Source organism: Pangasianodon hypophthalmus, chromosome 17 (genome assembly GCF_027358585.1).
Source record: "Pangasianodon hypophthalmus isolate fPanHyp1 chromosome 17, fPanHyp1.pri, whole genome shotgun sequence".
Classification (NCBI taxonomy): domain Eukaryota; kingdom Metazoa; phylum Chordata; class Actinopteri; order Siluriformes; family Pangasiidae; genus Pangasianodon; species Pangasianodon hypophthalmus.
Window position 1 is genome coordinate 24,214,785 of NC_069726.1, and position 18,852 is coordinate 24,233,636.

The 18,852-nt window shown below is 39.8% G+C and overlaps 1 protein-coding gene across 2 annotated transcripts in view; it reads left to right on the forward strand.

The window, feature by feature from the left end:
* Positions 1 to 12,797, forward strand: part of ugcg (UDP-glucose ceramide glucosyltransferase) — a 44,217-nt gene extending 31,420 nt beyond the window's left edge. For both annotated transcript variants that reach the window (XM_053241108.1, XM_034312839.2), the window contains 6 exons: positions 432 to 533; positions 1,713 to 1,825; positions 3,666 to 3,844; positions 3,970 to 4,056; positions 5,208 to 5,394; positions 7,824 to 12,797. In XM_053241108.1, the coding sequence (XP_053097083.1) occupies positions 432 to 533; positions 1,713 to 1,825; positions 3,666 to 3,844; positions 3,970 to 4,056; positions 5,208 to 5,394; positions 7,824 to 7,994 (839 nt within the window). In that variant the 3' untranslated portion in view covers positions 7,995 to 12,797. The remainder of the gene's footprint in view (positions 1 to 431; positions 534 to 1,712; positions 1,826 to 3,665; positions 3,845 to 3,969; positions 4,057 to 5,207; positions 5,395 to 7,823) is intronic.
* Positions 12,798 to 18,852: the final 6,055 nt, after the last annotated feature.

Genomic DNA, 18,852 nt, shown 5'->3' on the forward strand with positions numbered 1-18,852 from the left:
ACACACACTCGGGTGACACGCAGTAGTTCAGAGGAAGGCCTGCAGGCGTTTGATCCTCCTTTAGTCCTTCAGCTCATGTGACTCTGCATCATTAAAATGGCAGCTCTGTCTGTCCGTGTTCAGGTTAAACACGTGACTGAGGCGTGATGGCGAGGCCGTGACGGGGTTCTGGGGTTCTGTGGTTCTGGGAGGCGGCTCGGAGAACCCGGCCTCCACACTGCTCTACATTTTTCATTATTTATTTATTTATTTTTTAATGGCCTGCTTTCAAGCGGCTCGATGTTGTTAGTTAACGTTGGTTTGTGGAGCTCAGAGCTCAGAGCAGGTCCATATCTGAGCAAGCTGCAGAAGAGAAGTGAAAAGAAGAACAGAGAAGTGACGTTCTCTTCCTCCATCTGTTCTTTCTCTCTCTCTCTTTTTTCCCCCCGCAGGCGGTAAGAAGGTTGGCATCAATCCAAAGATAAACAACCTCATGCCAGGTTACGAGGGAGCGAAATACGACCTGGTGTGGATCTGCGACAGCGGCATTCGAGGTAACGCTTCTGACACGTTCCACTTCTAAACACCGAGTTCAGTGACGTGAATCTGTGACAGTAGCACAGCTGCAAATTTATATTAATACATTAGTGTTTCTATAGTAACAGCTCATTCACAGGGACGTGTGCAGCAACCGCTACACACACACGGAGTGAAAACGTGTTTAATCGTTGCTATGGTGAAGGGATCAAGTAGAACTCTTTTAGGAGCATGAGAACCCTTAGTTCTCCAAGTAGAACTGATTTAGGAGCCTAAGAAGCCTTAATCCTCCAAGTAGAACCCTTTAAGGAATATAAGAACCCTTAGTTCTCCATGTAGAACTCATCTAGGAGCCAAAGAACCCTTATTCCTCCAAGTAGAACCCTTTAAGGAGCCAAACAACCCTTAGTCCTACAAGTAGAACCCTTTAAGGAGCCTAAGAACCCTTATTCCTCCAAGTAGGACCCCTTTAGGAGCCTAAGAACCCTTATTCCTCCAAGTAGAACCCTTTAAGGAGCCTAAGAACCCTTATTCCTCCAAGTAGAACCCTTTAAGGAGCCTAAGAACCCTTATTCCTCCAAGTAGAACCCCTTTAGGAGCCAAACAACCCTTAGTTCCCCAAGTAGAACCCTTTAAGGAATATAAGAACCCTTAGTTCTCCATGTAGAACCCCCTTAGGAGCCAAACAACCTTTAGTCCTCCAAGTAGAACTGATTTAGGAGCCTAAGAACCTTTAGTCCTCCAGGTAGAACCCCTTTAGAGCCTAAGAACCCTCAGTACTTTGTAGTTCCTGTGCCAGCAATAGCGCTGTTTGGACGTTTGCATTTGTAGAAGCTTTTTACAAAAGCGCAGTGTGACGTCAAGCTATTTTTAATCATCTGACCAATCAGATCGCAGCTCGTGAGAAAAAGGAACATGGAGGACAAAGTGCTGGGGAAAAATGAATGTTGTTAGAGAGTGAACAGAAGGAGACTGACGGGTCAAATCGGAGATATTTTAATGTGGAACACACAGAAGATTTTGGAAGTAAATCTTGTAAGGTTGTTAAGGTTGCCGTGTGTGTGTGTGTGTGTGTGTGTGTGTGTGTGTGTGAGTCAGTCACATGAGCTGATTTATTTATTTTTTCCCCACACCAGCACAAAGAGTGCTCCAGTCAGCGTTAACATTCCGTGGTGTGTTTATCTGATTTCCCACAGTGAGGCCCGACACGCTGAAGGACATGGCTAATCAGATGACCGAGAAGGTGGGTCTGGTTCACGGCCTCCCCTACGTCGCAGACCGGCAGGGATTCGCCGCTACGCTCGAGCAGGTCAGAGCGTCTCCCGAGTCCTTGTCTGAATATTTGAATAGATTTGACTGTTAGCGTGACGGAGCTAGTCACAGCGAGACTTCACTTCCTCTGTCGCATTTCAAAGCTGCAGCACAGATCTGAACACTCTCAATAATAATAATAATAATAATAATAATAATAATAATGACGAGGCTGAAACGTAACCGCCGCTCCAGACACACTCAGGATGATCAGATCCAGCACCAGGCTGTAATCCACGTGTGAAAGGGGGGAAAGAAGCGGCGCATGAGGGACGAGTGTGCGTCAGAAGCTGGATTTTCCGGTTCCGGAGACGCTAAAGATGCCGAGTTATAAACCGACGCATGCTGCAGACATGCAGGCGTTTTTCTTTTGCTGATGAATAAATGACGTAATGCGATATTAGCCGCGATTCACCGCTAGCTCACGCTGATCCTTCACTTTAAACGGTTCTATAAATCATATTACTGAGACAGCGGATTATTAAAAAGCTCATTTCAGAGCGAATAAATAACACAAGCTCCAAAACAACAAGAAGAAAATGAATAAATGGGGTATGAAAGTCATTTTTATTTCTGTAGCATAACTAACTCTTCTGTATGTAAATAACTCTTTACATACACGGTCATCTGAAAAGGATTAATTAAATAAAAACTTTTTTACATTTGATATTTTACTGTAGAGGCCAAAAATTGACATCATTTAAATTTAATATTTCAGATTTATTTTATTTATTCCTCACAGTAATGTTTTACTCAATTCATCACTGGTCTTATGGTTCTTCTTATTACAGGAGAAAGTAAAAAAAACATGACGAGTGATGATTAAAGGGGAAAAAGTTAAAAAGGAAAAAAAAAAAAGGAAGACTGATGACTAAAGAAACTTTTTTAAAAAAAATGTTTTAAAATGACTACAAAAAAAAGAAAAGGAAAAAAACAGTATGACTGACTAAGAGAAAAAGGAGAGGAAAAAGAAGAATGAACGAGTAAAACAAGAAATAAAAAAATAATAAATAAACAATGACTGATGACTAAAGAAAAATTTTATAAAAATATATTTAAATTATTTTAAAAAATACATTTTAAAAAATGAACAGAGAACAGGAGGAGAGAAATGGCATCTTTCTCTCAGTGTCTCTCTCTCTCTCTCTCTCTCTCTGAGTCTCTCTCTGAGTCTCTCTCTCTCTCTCTCTGAGTCTCTCTCCGTGTCTCTCTCTCTCTCTCTCTCTCTCTCTCTCTCTCTCTCTGAGTCTCTCTCTCTCTCTCTCTCAGTCTCTCTCCGTGTCTCTCTCTCTCTCTCTCTCTCTCTCTCTCTGAGTCTCTCTCCGTGTCTCTCTCTGAGTCTCTCTCTCTCTCTCTCTCTCTCTCTCTCTCTGAGTCTCTCTCCGTGTCTCTCTCTCTCTCTCTCTGAGTCTCTCTCCGTGTCTCTCTCTGAGTCTCTCTCTCTCTGAGTGTGTCTCTCTCTCTCTCTCTCTCTCTCTCTGAGTCTCTCTCTCTCTCTCTCTCTCTCTCTCTCTCTGAGTCTCTCTCTCTCTCTCTCTCTCTCTGAGTCTCTCTCCGTGTCTCTCTCTCTCTCTCTCTCTGAGTCTCTCTCTGAGTCTCTCTCTCTCTCTCTCTCTCTCTGTGTCTCTCTCCGAGTTTCTCTCTTGCTGTGCCTCTTTCTGAGTCTCTCGCAGTGTGTCTCTCTCTCTCTCTCTCTCTCGCCGTTTCTCTCTCCGCGCGACTCTCTCTCACCGCATCTCTGTCTCTCGTTCAGTCTCTCTCTCCGAGTCTCTCCCTCTCAGTGGGCGTGTCCAGTGTGTGTCACTCAGTGGGCGTGTCTCTGTCCCGTGTCCCTGTAGGTGTATTTCGGAACGTCACACCCTCGCTCCTACATCTCGGCTAACGTGACGGGGATTAAGTGTGTGACGGGAATGTCGTGTCTGATGAGGAAGGACGTTCTGGACCAGGCGGGCGGTCTCATCGCGTTCGCTCAGTACATCGCTGAGGATTACTTCATGGCCAAAGCCATCGCTGACAGGTTTGATCTCTTTAGTAAATGATTTTCTAAAGCTCACATTTTTGAAACAGTTTACGTCTCTTTTTTGCGCCGTCATGCCTTACCGCTCCACGTGGGAAAATGAACGCCTTCTCTTTGTCTTTCAGAGGATGGAAATTTTCCATGGCGACGCAGGTAGCCATGCAGAACTCCGGCTCGTATTCCATCGCTCAGTTCCAGTCACGCATGATCAGGTACCACGTCTCTCCTTCTGCCCCTCGTCTGTCCTCATGACCACGCAATCACTCGGAACGTTCGTCCTCCGCTCTTCCTTTATTTCCTTACGGAATTATGCAGCGTTTTTTATTTTAGCTTTCATGATTTTTAGATATGGTTCTTTAACAGCTTTCACTCATCATCATTCTTATTAGTGTCATTTTATTAAGTTTTTTAATGTTTTTGTAACAACTTTTATCATCATTTCTATTATACACGTTTAAATTTGCATATTTTGGGGGCGGGGCTACACCTGCGTTCGTGATGGACAGATGATGGTTGTCGTGGTAACGTTGTAATATATTCTGAGAGGTTTAAATAAATCAGAAATGAGAAAATGAGGATGAGACTGAAAATCCCCGCGATTAACGTGTTTAGAAGTTAGCTAACTGACTAGCTACATAGATACATTAGTGATGTTACTTGGATGGCAATTTGAATATTTAAATATTCATGAATTATTTTTTAATTGAAAATAATAAAAGCTATATTAGCCATAAATATATTATATATCATATATTTTAACAGCCATAAAACCTGTTTCATGTAGCATTAGTATTTTTTATTCGGACCTGAACTCTATCTATCCGTCCATCCTGTCTAATGATTTTAATAATTATGAATTATGTAATATTATTGTTACATACAAATATTTTGCATTTATTTGGTCTCTTTTTGGTTTAATTTTTCTTTATAGTTTTTTTTTTCCAGCCACAAAACCAGTTTCACACAATTATTGATCATTTAATGTTCATTTATTATAAATTTCAGGTTATACTGTATGTTTTTTTTTAGATTTTTTGCGTGAACACACGCCGTAGAATCGGCCCGAGGAATCGTTCGAGACGATCGTTTGGATTTTTCGCTTCTTTGCAGCGTCGTAACTAATTTACTGAGGAAGATTAAAAATGTCGCTGAAATCATTTCTCCGCGTCACAAACGTGTGGGAAGTGAACGCTCACCTGTCGCAGGTTCAGCGCGTCCCGATCAACATCACGATCATTTCCTGGCTTCTGATTGGCTGAAAACGTTAACGGTCTCCGTTACAATGTCGTATTAATACGAGTCTGAAACCGGACACTGAAATTACAGATGAATTTAAACCAAGTTGTCTGTCTGGTGGCTGCAGATGGGCGAAGCTGCGGATCAACATGCTCCCCGCCACCATCATCGAGCCCATCTCCGAGTGCTTCGTGGCGAGTCTGATCATCGGCTGGTCGGCGCATCACATGTTCCGCTGGGACATCATGGTGTTCTTCATGTGCCACTGTCTCGCCTGGTTCATCTCCGACTACATCCAGCTGCGAGGAGTTCAGGTAACACCGACACCTGGCTGAAGGCAGGAGACGACGTTCATACACACTCTTTATACACACTCATCATTATGTAGTCTAATAATCCGGGAATAATCCGACTCCAAGCTCAATCAGACTCAGAAACGTTCATATAAACACCTCAGTGTAAACCGAGTCCAATCTGAATGAAATGTCTAATCCGACTGAGCGAGGAGTGTAACGTCCTTTTAATAATCCACTAAAGGAAAATAACAGGCGTGTAAACATTTGTGTCCAATTAGTTTCCTTCTCAGAATCCGATAAAATGGTCGTGTAATAAAACGCAGCTCGTGTTTCAGATTTTTAAAGCTATTTGAAAAATAACTATGAGGCTGGACTGACGTCAGACTTACGTTCTGACTCGGACGCAGGACGGGAATTGACCCGAGTAAAGATCAGCGTTTAACATTCACCAGAAATTCATGAACATTCTGGAAAAAAAGGGTGAAAAAAAAAAAAAAAGCGTTGTGTTATCGTACGTTAGAAGATAACACGTATTATTCGGGGTAGTGACGTCACTCTCCACGCCATGTCGGTTAAATCACCCCAAACAGGTGGCGTTCGTTTGTGCTGTTAAAAGAAACGCGGTTACAAGGATTTTTTTTCTTAAATAGAATAAAAAACAACTAACCTTCCTTCAGGTGCCGTTACGTCATTCTGTACTCCATGTCGTCCAAACACATGGAGCGAGGTTTAGTGTCAGCGTTACCATGACGACGAGACGCGTGAGTGCGTTAGCTTTTTAATGGGGCTGCTCGTCTCGTTTACAGGTTTACAATTATTTCCATCTCAGAACATCATCATCCAAGTGTGTTTATTAAACGCAGAGCGAGAACTGTGTGTGTGTGTGTGTGTGTGTGTGTGTGTGTGTGTGCGCGTGTGTGTGAGCAGTAAAGTCACTCAGCGTTTCATATTTACACCAGATTCTGAAATCCGATGTGATTTATTGAAAATAACCTAAAATGACCTGTGTGAAGTTGGCACTCCATATAAATAAATAGTCACCAAAACTACACCATGCGTTTGTGCTGATTTCAAGATATTAAACATTCTTTTTTTGGCTGTGTGACGTCACTCTCCACCCCACGTCGTCTAAATCGCTTCCAACATGTTGCCATCTTTAGACATTAGCTATGTTTAGGCTTCACGCGGCGCTGCGCAGACCGATCGATTCGAGAATTACGCAGTACTGATCGCAGAACTACGCAGTACTTTGGTGTTTACGCCGATCGGTCTGCGCAGCGCCGCGTGAAGCCTAAACATAGCTAATGTCTAAAGATGGCAACATGTTGGAAGCGATTTAGACGACGCGGGGTGGAGAGTGACGTCACACAGCCAAAAAAAGAATGTTTAATATCTTGAAATCAGCACAAACGCATGGTGTAGTTTTGGTGACACTTTATTTATATGGAGTGCCAACTTCACACAGGTCATTTTAGGTTATTTTCAATAAATCACATCGGATTTCAGAATCTGGTGTAAATCTGAAACGCTGAGTGACTTTACTGCTCACACACACGCACACACACACACACACACACGCAGTTCTCGCTCTGCGTTTAATAAACACACTTGGATGATGATGTTCTGAGATGGAAATAATTGTAAACCTGTAAACCAGACGAGCAGCCCCATTAAAAAGCTGACCGCACTCACGCGTCTCGTCGTCATGGTAACGCTGACACTAAACCTCGCTCCATGTGTTTGCTCGCCTTTGGATCGCATTAAACGTAACATACAGAAACACGGATTTTAGAGCGTCCAGTTTAGGATCCATATAAACCAACTGGAATTAATTGGTGATAAACATTACTGAGGAATTTCCATTCGCTCGTTAGACAATTAAGATTTATTCAATCAGGTACAATGACAAACCTGAGTGCTAATCATTTATACAAATAAAATAATTCTCAGTAAATTTTATTCTTAAACACTCCATATACCAATTAATATATAAATATATATATATAATACATAAATGTGATAAACAAATGTGCAGTCTGAACATGTTAATCAAGAAAAACAAGATGTTTAGCATTAAAGAAGAGTTAATTGTTTAATTTTGTTTCTATAGATTTAAATTGGCTTTTTTTTTTTTAAAGGGGCGGAGCTACATATAACTAAAGTGTGTGATGTCATTAAATAAATCCAATAAACAAATTATTAGAGCTAGCAAGGTATGTTAGCTAACATTAGCTACGAAGAGATGATGGTTGTCGTGGTAACGTTGGACAGGTTTAAATAAATCTGTGAGAAAATGATGAAAATGGTGCGAGAGTGAGCTAGTTTATTAGCAGTTAGCTAAAGTTAGCGATGCATTCTATTTTAACCGAAGATATTAAATGTTACGTAACGTAAAGGTGTAAATCGCCGACCTGTCTGCGTCACGCTTGCTGTTTGTCGTTCCTCAGGGTGGTCCGCCGTCGTTCTCCAAGCTGGACTACGCCGTGGCCTGGTTCATCCGCGAGTCCATGACCATCCAGATCTTCCTCTCGGCGCTCTGGGATCCCACCATCAGCTGGAGGACGGGACGCTACCGGCTACGCTGCGGCGGCACGGCCGAGGAAATACTGGACGTATAAAAAAAGAAAAAAGAAAAAAAAAAAAAAGAGAGAGAGAGAGGAAAGAAAAAAGCACCTTGAAGCAGTGGACACACTTGTGACAAAACAGGAAGAGGAGAAAAAGTGGGCGGGGACAGAAATAACTGCTCATAATCATTTCAGATTTACCTGTGTGAGTTTTAAGAAGTGAATCTTTTTTTTTTTTTTTTTTTAATTTCTTTTTTTTTTTTTTTTTTTTTTTTTAAAGATTTTTAAGAACCTGTGGTGTGTGTGTTGCCGGGCGTGTAGTCGAGTGTTTATGTTCTTGGTGCTTTTGCAGGCCTCGTGATCCGAGGCTTCGAGTCCCAAAATGAGCCAATAACGAATGACGTAGAAGAGGAGGAAGAGGGCGTGTCTTAACGTCGTTCCGGAAAAAAAAAAAATGCAAAAAACCACAAAAAACAATTCTTTAAAATGAGTTTTATTTATAAGTTTTTATGTCCTGTGGTTCTGAACAGCATTGCACGCACCGGTATATCGTTAAAGGTGATTAAAGTACGAATGAATCGATACCGATACTGGTAGCACTCCGATATCGTTAAAAATAGAAATTTAAAAAAAAAATACGTGATGCTACGTGACGTACGCGACGTGTACGTTTTATGACGAAATGACCACAGTCTGGACGTCTTTCATGATTAAAGATCAAAGCAAATCCCTGATTGGTTAATATTTAAATTAGTAAAAGAAAAAAAAAAAACATCGTACTCATTCTGAAATCGTTCGGTTATCGTTAGTTTAGCGGATAATCACTTTAGGAAATTAGGAAATCGCTGAATTTTTGCGTTTAGTGCATTTTTTTTTTTATATATATATATATATATATATATATATAAAGATGTTGGATGTCTAAACGTGTAAAATTTGACCTGCTTTAAAAAAAAAAAAAAAAAAAAAAAAAAGTTCGACCCGTAGCGTGACCTGAGCTGAATCAGTATTAGCGTGAGATTTCAGTTACGGTTTAAAACCTCCAATCAGCACACAGCGAAACATTTCCACGACTTGTAGAGTTTAGCGATGAATATTTATTTGTGCCACTAGGATTTAGGTTTTTTTTTTTTTTTTCACGCTTTTCTTTGATCTCGTACAACAAAAAGCTTTAAAGCCGAGTTCAGAGTTGAAATTCAGCGCCTCACATCGACATTCACATCATTTCCTGGCTGCTGATTGGCTGAAACGTTAATGACTGAACGTAGCACTGTGTTAATCTGATGAACCGAATTTGAAACGAAATTTTCAGCGGCTTTCAAAATTTTATTTTGATCTGAATTTCGTTAAAAAAAAGTTTAAACTTGGAGTGAAATCAGAATCGCGAGAGTGTGTCACATTTAAAGGAATCAACAGAATTGGTGTAAATTTAACCTCTTTAAAAATTCAGACCTTGAAAATTCAGGTTTAAAAAAATAAACCACAGTCATCTAAAAAAAAAAAAAAAAAAAAAAAAGGTAAAAAAAAGTTGTTTTTTTTTAAAAAAAAATCATTTCCAGATATTAAAATAAAAGAACAGCTTCAGATTTTTTTTTTAAATTCAACTTTTTAAAAAAAAGTCTTCAGATATTTCAGAAAAAACAACAGTTTTTGATATGTAAAAAAAAAAAACAATTAGGTTCTCTTATTCTGATATTAAAATAAAAATGCAGGTTAAAAATATCAATTTAGGATATTTAAAAAAAATCAATAATAATAATAATCAGGTTTAAAAAAAGGCTTCAGATATTTATGAAAATGTTTACAGGTTTAAAAAAAAAAAATTTAGTGCTTTAGATTGACAAGGCAGTAAAAGTTAAATTTGTGAAATACAATTTCACTCCGGAATTTTTTATTTATTTATTTTTTAAATGGAGCATGAAAGTGATTCAGATTTACAAAATCCAAATCCTAGTGCCATAAATATTCCGTTAGAGGGAACACCGCGAGGATTTTGATGGATGATTTAGGTGTTTGTTTTTGTTTGCTGAATTTGCTGCCTGACCCGTTGTGTGCGATTCCTGATTGGAGGAGAACCGTAACAGACAGTTACACGTCAGCGTAGCGTCATTTTATTTTAGCTTGATGATGATGATGATGATGATGATGCTGTATTCTCAGACGGAGCGTTTCCCTCTGCACACACATCGGATACGACTCATGAAGGGCTCTCGGCAGTTCGGATCGGTCGGATCAGGTGCGTTTGGGATGAATGAACTGACTGAAATGTAGAGAGTTTAGCTCCGCCCCCTGACCTGACCACACCTGTACAGTCGTCAGTGTGGTGCGTTTTCTCTCTCGCCGTGCCGACACGTTCACGACATGACGCACATTCCTCTACCTGTGTGAAACTTCTCTTTTTGTTTATTTAATTTTATTTTCTTCTCCCCACTTGCGCAGTCAGTCAGTATTCCCGAGGCGTTTGTTGTTTACCTCAGGGAAGTGTTTTTTTTTTTTTTTTTTTTAATTATTTTTTCCAGCACACCTGATTATTTTATTAATTTTTATTGAATCCTGTTGCATTTCAGTAAGTTTTTTTTTTTTTTTTTTAACCCAGTGACGCATTTCAACTTAAATTACAACGTGAACGCAGATCTTTTGCGCCTCCTTGCAAGAAAATAATAATAAATTTATTTTAAAAAAAAAACCACTTCCCGTGTCGTAAACTCAGATCTGCCAACCTTTACGCACTTTTTAACCTCGGAGTACGCTGCTACGAGTTATCGCTCAAAAAACAAAAATACATGCCAAGAGTGTCGTCTTTTTTCCCTTCTGTTTTGATCTCTCCGATATTTACAGGTATTCGCTGGAAGCCCCGCCCCCTTTCCACACGTCTCACATTAGCAATCGGAAAATTTTCCAGCTGATAAAACGGCCAAAAGTGGTATTTTTTTCACCCGGAAGGCCAGAATAAGATCTACAGTGTGTAGATCTACAACGACGTGCCAAATCTAACACTTTACAAATAATTTTAACAATAGCGATGATTACAAAGTGATTAAAATGGCGCTTGCGTCATTGCGTTCCTGCGCCAGTTCCTGCGATGTTTTCTGACAAACTTAGTTGGTTCACGTTCTCAAAATATAAACAGTCGTTTAAACCGTCATGACCCTGACCAGGATAAAGCCTGAAGATGAAACGACAAAAGCAGGAACGTATGACGTCACACATGAGCATCGTAACACGCTCCCGAACGTAGAAAGTAACGTAAAATCCTACGTATAAATTCTGTTCGTCGTTGGCAGGTCTGTACATCAGCGTGCTGCTCAAAGTTTTGTTATTTTTTCCCCACCCATGCTACTTTTTACTTTTCTCATAGCTACGTGTATATCTCTGACTCCGCCCCCAGATCCCGCCCCCTGCACTGATGCTGACAGTATTATGCTGGAGAAGGTACATTTTATTGCAGTTTTTCTTTCTTTTCCCTCGTTCACTCTACTAACGGGAACTAAGCGTAACGTTCAGTGTCTTGCGTAAAACCCGACGCTTCACTCCAACGCCAAATTCTTCCCCCCTACGTTTACCGTCACTGTACGTTTTCTTTCTAAAGAGGGATTTCTCTATAAAAAAAAAAAAAAAAAAAAAAAAAAAAAAAAAACATCAGTCAGCAATAAAAGTCTTAAAGTCCCACTCGGTTTAGCCTGTGAAACACACACGCACACGCTGCACGTGTGTAGAAATATTACTCCTATACATACATACTGTAAATTTACACACACACACACACACACAATCTCTATTAAACTTTTATCAAACATTTCAAAATATCTTCACGAGCATTCTAGTGTAGTTCAACAGCGTGGAATAACAATCTACTGCTGTGATGCATGTAAATAGATGTTAGCTCTGTGTGTGTGTGTGTGTGTGTGTGTGTGTGTGTGTGTGTGTGTTGTTCTGCTGATAATGCCGCTGTATTGATTAGAAATATTACAACGTGAATTTTTCGATTTTTCCATTTTCGGTTCATGTCCTCTTCCTGAGCGAGAATATGACGCACTGTACATGAGAGAGTGGTTGAGAGGTGTGTGTGTGTGTGTGTGTGTGTGTGTGTGTGTGCGCGCGCGCTCATTTGACCTTTTTTTTCAATACTGTGAGTGAGTGTATAGTTGTGGTGTAGCTCACGGTGGGGAACTGGACGTCACAATGATACTCTGTGTGTTTGACTGAGCTGGTGTGTGTGTGTGTGTGTGTGTGTGTGTGTGTGTCTGTGTGTAAAAGGCTGGTGGTTGTGGCCCAACATCAAATTCCAAATTGGGGTCACCTTCTTTTTCCCCCTTTAACTTGACATCACCGTGTGTGTGTGTGTGTGAGAGTGTGTGTGTATACACATCCTTATCTCTAAAACACAGCACTAATGAGATCTTTCCGTTATTTCTGGCCCGAAACCCAGACCCTCGTGGTGTGAATCCCGGGCCGTGTGAGAGACGATGTTTGTGTTCGATGTGCTGTAACGCCACCAGCCTCGCTTCTAGAAAAGTCCAGTTGTGATCCACCGTCACTTATTTTACACACTCGATGCTGAAGACCTGCTTTTATATAAAAAAATAAAAACATGTACAGTATATTTATGAATTTTGTTTCAATTGTTAAAGTGTTTAATGAAGCTTAATTTATTCCTGAGCTGGACTTTTTTTTATTTTGTAGTTCCTTTCTTTTATCTTCAGTGTAGAGAACAATTTTTTTTAATTCTACATGTTCCTGTTTTTTTTTTTTTTTCCCCCCCCATAGATGTTGCTGTGTTTGTGTTTAGGAGGGAAAAAAAACTTCTAAACTGCAGCAGGGAAACTGTCCTTAAATTAAAGCTTTATCAAACCTCAACCTCACTGTGTGTGTGTGTGTGTGTTTCACTACACCGGACTAAGGCTTATTTGGCTCCTACAAAGGGTTCTACTTGGGGAACTATTGGTTATTTTTCTCCTAAAAGGGGTCCTACTTGGAGGACTAAGGGGTATTCAGCTCCTTAAAGGGTTCTACTTGGAGGACTAACAGTTATTTGACTCCTAAAGAGAGTCCTACTTGGAGGCCTAAGGGTACTTAGGCTCCTAAAAAGGGTTCTACTTGGGGAACTATGGGTTATTTGGCTCCTACAAAGGGGTTCTACTTGGAGGCCTAAGGGTTATTTGGCTCCTTAAAGGGGTTCTACTTGGAGGACTAAGGGTTCTTAGGCTCCTAAAAAGGGTTCTACTTGGGGAACTATTGGTTATTTTTCTCCTAAAAGGGGTTCTACTTGGAGGACTAAGGGGTATTCAGCTCCTTAAAGGGTTCTACTTGGAGGACTAACGGTTCTCAGGCTCCTTAAAGGGTTCTACCTGGAGGACTAACGGTTCTCAGGCTCCTTAAAGGGTTCTACTTGGAGGACTAACGGTTCTCAGGCTCCTTAAAGGGTTCTACCTGGAGGACTAAAGGTTATTTGACTCCTAAAAAGGATCCTACTTGGAGGCCTAAGGGTTCTTAGGCTCATAAAAAGGGTTCTACTTGGGGAACTATGGGTTATTTGGCTCCTTAAAGGGTTCAACTTGGAGGCCTAAGGGTTATTATAAAAGGGTTCTACTTGACCCCTTCACCATATCCATGATTACACGTTTTTTAATCTGTTTACGTGGAGCGTCCGCCGTACACGTCCCTGTGAATGAGCTGTTACTATAGAAACGATAACGTATCAGGATCAGGATGAAATCCAGATTGAGGTTTTCAGCAGAGGTTTAAATTTTAATCACTGATTTATAAAGACGTGTCTAAAAATAAAACAAACCTCAAACGTCACTGGTTTACTGAACCTGAACCGTAACTGGAATGATCACGATCGGAATTTTAGAAAAGAATCCTGCTTGCGTTCCTTCAGAATAATTTTTACGTTCCTTCGTATTAGAAGTATCGCACAGGAGCGTGAGGAGTAATGCCTCGGAACACAGTAACGATTGCAAAATGGAAAGTTATAAACAATTGTTTTGAGGAAGGATGATTGCAAAAATGGTCGGAAGGTGACGTAAAATTCTTAATCATTGTGAGGTGATGAAAAATCATATGATGAAGCAACACCACTGATCACATCTTCATTCTTTATCTGTGTTTATGTTTGCTGATAAAAGTAGAAGCTAAAGCTCTGGGGTTTTTGTTTTGTTTTGTTTTTAAATTTTTTTCCCCCCATTTTTTTCCATTTTTTGCAGTGCATGAACACTTTCAGCTGTTAACTCAGATGGTGCGTGCTGATGAGTTATCTGGGCTTCTAGTGGCGTCAGATACACATCAACCGTGTGTGTGTGTGTGTGTGTGTGTGTGTGTGTGTGTGTGTGTGCGCGCACAGATAAGACGGAGAAAACTAGACCCTTTGTCTCGGGTACATTTCCCACGTACATTAATTATATTTATCTGAAACAGTTTTGTGCCCAGAATAACTACAGCTCTCTCATTATTTTTTTTCTCCCTACATTTCTGTGTAAACTCTGGTGACTGTTTGTGTGTGTGTGTGTGTGTGTGTGTGTGTGTGTGTGTGTGTGTGTGTGAGTGAAAATATGTTTCTGTGCCCATCTGTCTCTCCGAGTTGCGCTCTCTGTGTATCTTCATGTATGTTTTTGTTTCTCTGTCGGTATCTCAGTCCCTCTCTCTTTTTCTTTGTGTCTCTCTCCCACCCTCCCTGTTTGTTTTTCTCCATGTCTCTCTCCTTCTCCCTCTCTCTCATTCTCTTTCTCTCTGTGTCTCTCTCTCTCTCTCTCTCTCTCTCCTTCTGCCCCGTTCTGTCTCTCTATACCTCTCTGTCGTCCTTTCTCTGTCTCTTTCTCCGTTTCTCTTTCTCCGTCACTCTCTCTCTCCCCCTCCCTCTCAGTCGTTGTCAGTGTGTCTTTCTCCCTGTCTCTCTCTCTTTCTCCCTCACTCTCTATCTCTCTCAATCCATCTCTTTGCTCTGTTTCTCTCTCTCTCTCTCTCTCTCTCTCTGTGCCTCTGTCTATCTGTGTGTGTGTCTCTCTCTCTCTCTCTCTCTCCCCCCCCTCACCCACTCAATCCATCTCTGTGCTCTGTTTCTCTCTCTCCCCCCATCTCTGTGCCTCTGTCTATCCGTGTCTCTCTCTCTCCCTCTTACACAGACTGTGAAACTACAAGAATTCTCTCCAGGCTAATTAAATCAAGAACTCTGACTGATTTTAATTTTTTACAGGAGTATGGGGGATTTGGAGATGTTAAAGGCAGTGTGGTGTTGTGAGGAGGCTCTGTGCTCTGTAGTGGAGGAAGAACTTTAGATCGATAGAAACATCACAACTACATACTCAAACTGTTCACTCTTATGTTTAGCCTGATTTATTTAAATGCCTTTATTTATTGAGTCACTCTGATCTTACGGTGTAAACTGTGACTTGTGTAAAATAAAGGATTCTAAAAGTCAAAAAGTCTCCCTCTTACTCTTGCTAGCTCTCTCTCTCTCTCTCTCTCTGAAAATAAAGAGTAAATAAAGGTAATCTATGGATTTACACATCATGAGATAATATTTATGAAATTCAGAAACTTGTGAACTGATACAGACACACACACACACACTATTTGACCATTTTTGGTATAATATTTGTGATGATAAAAGTGCACCCGGCTCATGTGGGTGCACATACTTTTTCACATTTACGTTTGTTCCTGTTCTATGAGCTGTGGGTTCTGCGGTGCAACCTGAAGACCACAGGAAGTAACAGTTATTTCCTTTCATATCTTTGTAGATGCAATATACACACATTAAATGTAATTATAAACTGATAAAGAACATCATACTTTTTTGGTTTAATACATTAAAATTTGTAATCATTAGCAGACTGCTGTGGTTGAAGAGGAATAAAACACTCAGGCGTGTGCTGTTACAGGAAAATAATCAACTTCATAACAGTTGCTTTTAATTGCACCACCCTGTCATTGATTATTTTCCTACAACAGCATGTTCTGTTATGTTTTATTTCTTATGTATACAGTCTGCTCCAAAAGTATTGGAACAGCAAGGACAGTTTTATTGTTTTTGCTCTACGCTGAAGACGTTTAGGTTTGAGATCATAAGATGAATGAGACAATAGCTCAGTGTTTCAGCTTTCATTTCCTCATGTTTACATCTAGACGTGTTAAACAACTTAGAACATGGCACCTTTTGTTTGAACCCACCCATTTGTCAAGTGATCAAAAATACTGGAACATGTGACTGACAGATGTTTCTTGTTGCCCAGATGTGTCCTGTTAGATTGATTGTTTAAACAATTAATAGTTCTGAATGTTTATTCTTGGTTTGAGTCCTGGGTTTCATCTGTGAAGACTGAAAGAATAAACCAACCAAGAAAGGATAAACCAACATGAAGACCAGAGAGCTGTCTATGGGAGAAAAGTGAGCCATTTTGAAGCTGAGAAAAGAGGGATAAGCTTTGGGGATAGCCAATACAGCAATTTGAAATGACCTATAAAAAAAAGAAACCACTGGTGTACTATCAGCCAGACATGGAACAGGTCGACCAAGGAAAATAACTGCTGATGATGGCAGAAACATTGTGAGGGCTGTGAAGAAAAACCCAAAAACAACAGACAGTGACATCATCAACAACCTCCACATTGCAGGGGTGAAGTATCACAATCCACCGTTTGAAGAAGACTTCAGGAGCAGAAATATGGGTCATACCACAAGATGCAAACCTCTCATCAGCAGTAAGAAAACAGAGATGAACCACAAAAGTTCTGGAACCAAGATGAATCTCTACCAAAGTAATGGAAAGGCCAAAGTGTGGAGAAAGAAAGGATCTGCTCATGATCCAAAACATATGAGCTCATGGGTCAAGCATGGTGGAGGTAGTGTCATGGCTTGGGCTTGCATGGCTGCTTCTGGATCAGACTCACTAATCTTTACTGATGATGGAGCTCATGATGGTAGCAGCAGAATGAATTCAGAAACCTACAGAAACATTCTGTCTGACAATTTACAGAGAAATGCATCCAATCATCCAACTGGGAGGAACTTCACCATGCAGCAAGACAACGACCCAAAACACACTGCAACACAACAAAGCACTTCATCAGGGGAAAAAGTGGAAGGTTTTAGACTGGACGAGTCCATCAGCAGACCTTAACCCAACTGAGCAGCATTTCACCTCCTGAAGAGGAGACTGAAGGGAGAAACCCCCCAAAACTAACAACAACTGAAAGAAGCTGCGCTACAAACCTGGAAAAGAAACACAAAAGAAGAACGCAGCAGTTTGGTGATGTCACTGGATCACCGGCTTGATGCAGTTATTGCAAGCAAAAGATACGCAACCAAATATTAAGTGTTATTTACTTTAATTTACTATCTGTTCCAATACTTTTGCTCCCCTAACAATTGAGTGTTTCTGCCACCAAAAGGTGCCATGTTCTAAGTTGTTTAACACGTCTAGATGTAAATATCAGGAAATGAAAGCTGAAATTCTGATCTATCGTCTCATATTCATCTTTTAATCTCAAACCCAGATGTCTTCAGCGTAGAGCAAAAACAAAAACAATGGCCTTGTCGTTCCAATACTTTTGGAGGGGACTGTATATCTTTACCCCAGTCATTGCAGTTAGAATATTTACTGTCCATCAGTGGTGTACAATCATAAAATTTTGGGATTTTTTTAAACTTTTAGTTCTTTTACCTCAGAAATGTCTTTTACACCAATTAATAATTTACTACAATATAAGAGTTAGCGAGTGACGCACTGCTAATTTCTAGCTACACATCTCATCACTTGGTCAGCTCCTAAAATAATTTAAATGATAATTATTTATATCCAGATGTGGAAACTGTTTCACTATTAAGATATTTTTAAAGATAATCTTTAGCTAGTTTTCCAACCACCATCTCTGACTAGTTATACTAGCACCTATGCTAACTCGCTAACTGCTACCCAAACTTAGCAAATACACAAATTAACAGCCAGAAGTCTCAAATTAGCTTCTGCTGAAGTGCGTTATAAAGCATTAAACAGCTCAGTGTCCAACTTCAGTCTGTCACTTTACCAAGCGGATGTTGTTTTTTGTTGTTGTTGTTTTTTATTTTGGTGTTTGTTGTTATTTTCCTGTTCAACTAGCTAACGTTATCATAGCTCCAGGTTTGTCTGTTACAACATGTTATTGTTTTGTTCACAGTTTGTAGGAAAGATTTTTGATAAAACCCATTAAACATGACATTATTTTTTTAACAACGAAGTACTTTTCATACTTGAGTAGAAGTAATATTGTCAGTAAATTTGGGATTCCAGCTACAAAGAAATATCGCATCAGGCTTATTGTTTTCTCTCGTCTGCTCTGTGAGATTTTATTTAAAAAAATTATATTCTTCTTCTTATTATTATTATTATTGTTACACTAAAATTATACTAAGGCAAACAGGTACAACCACTGAACAAACAAGTGTGTGTGGTTTTATTGAAGGTTTTTCCTATTTTGGTGTTGAAGTTACTTTAATTGGTATTTGAATATTTTCCAAGTCCTCACATTGTCTTCTAAATAACAATCTGTGTTTTTTTTATTGAAGGTTCTGTGGTTAAACGCTCACATTTTCTGTGCCTGACTCTTCGGAAAGTATGTCAGACTTCACCACAAAGCTTCTTCTGATAAACACTCAGTGATTTACTGTAACACACACACACACACACACACACACACACACACACACACACACACACACACACACACACACCTTTTCAGCTTCTTTTGCTCTCTAGTTTTCTTGACTAGAACATTTTTCAGCTCTGAGGTGTTTTGTGACTTTCCTTTTTTTAAAAAAAAAAATTCTTTCCATGTTTTTTTTATTTAGTTAATTAAAATTTTGTAATAATTGAAATAATGTCATTGATTTGAAATCAATTTTCACACAAAATATAGCAAATAAAATAGAATTCAA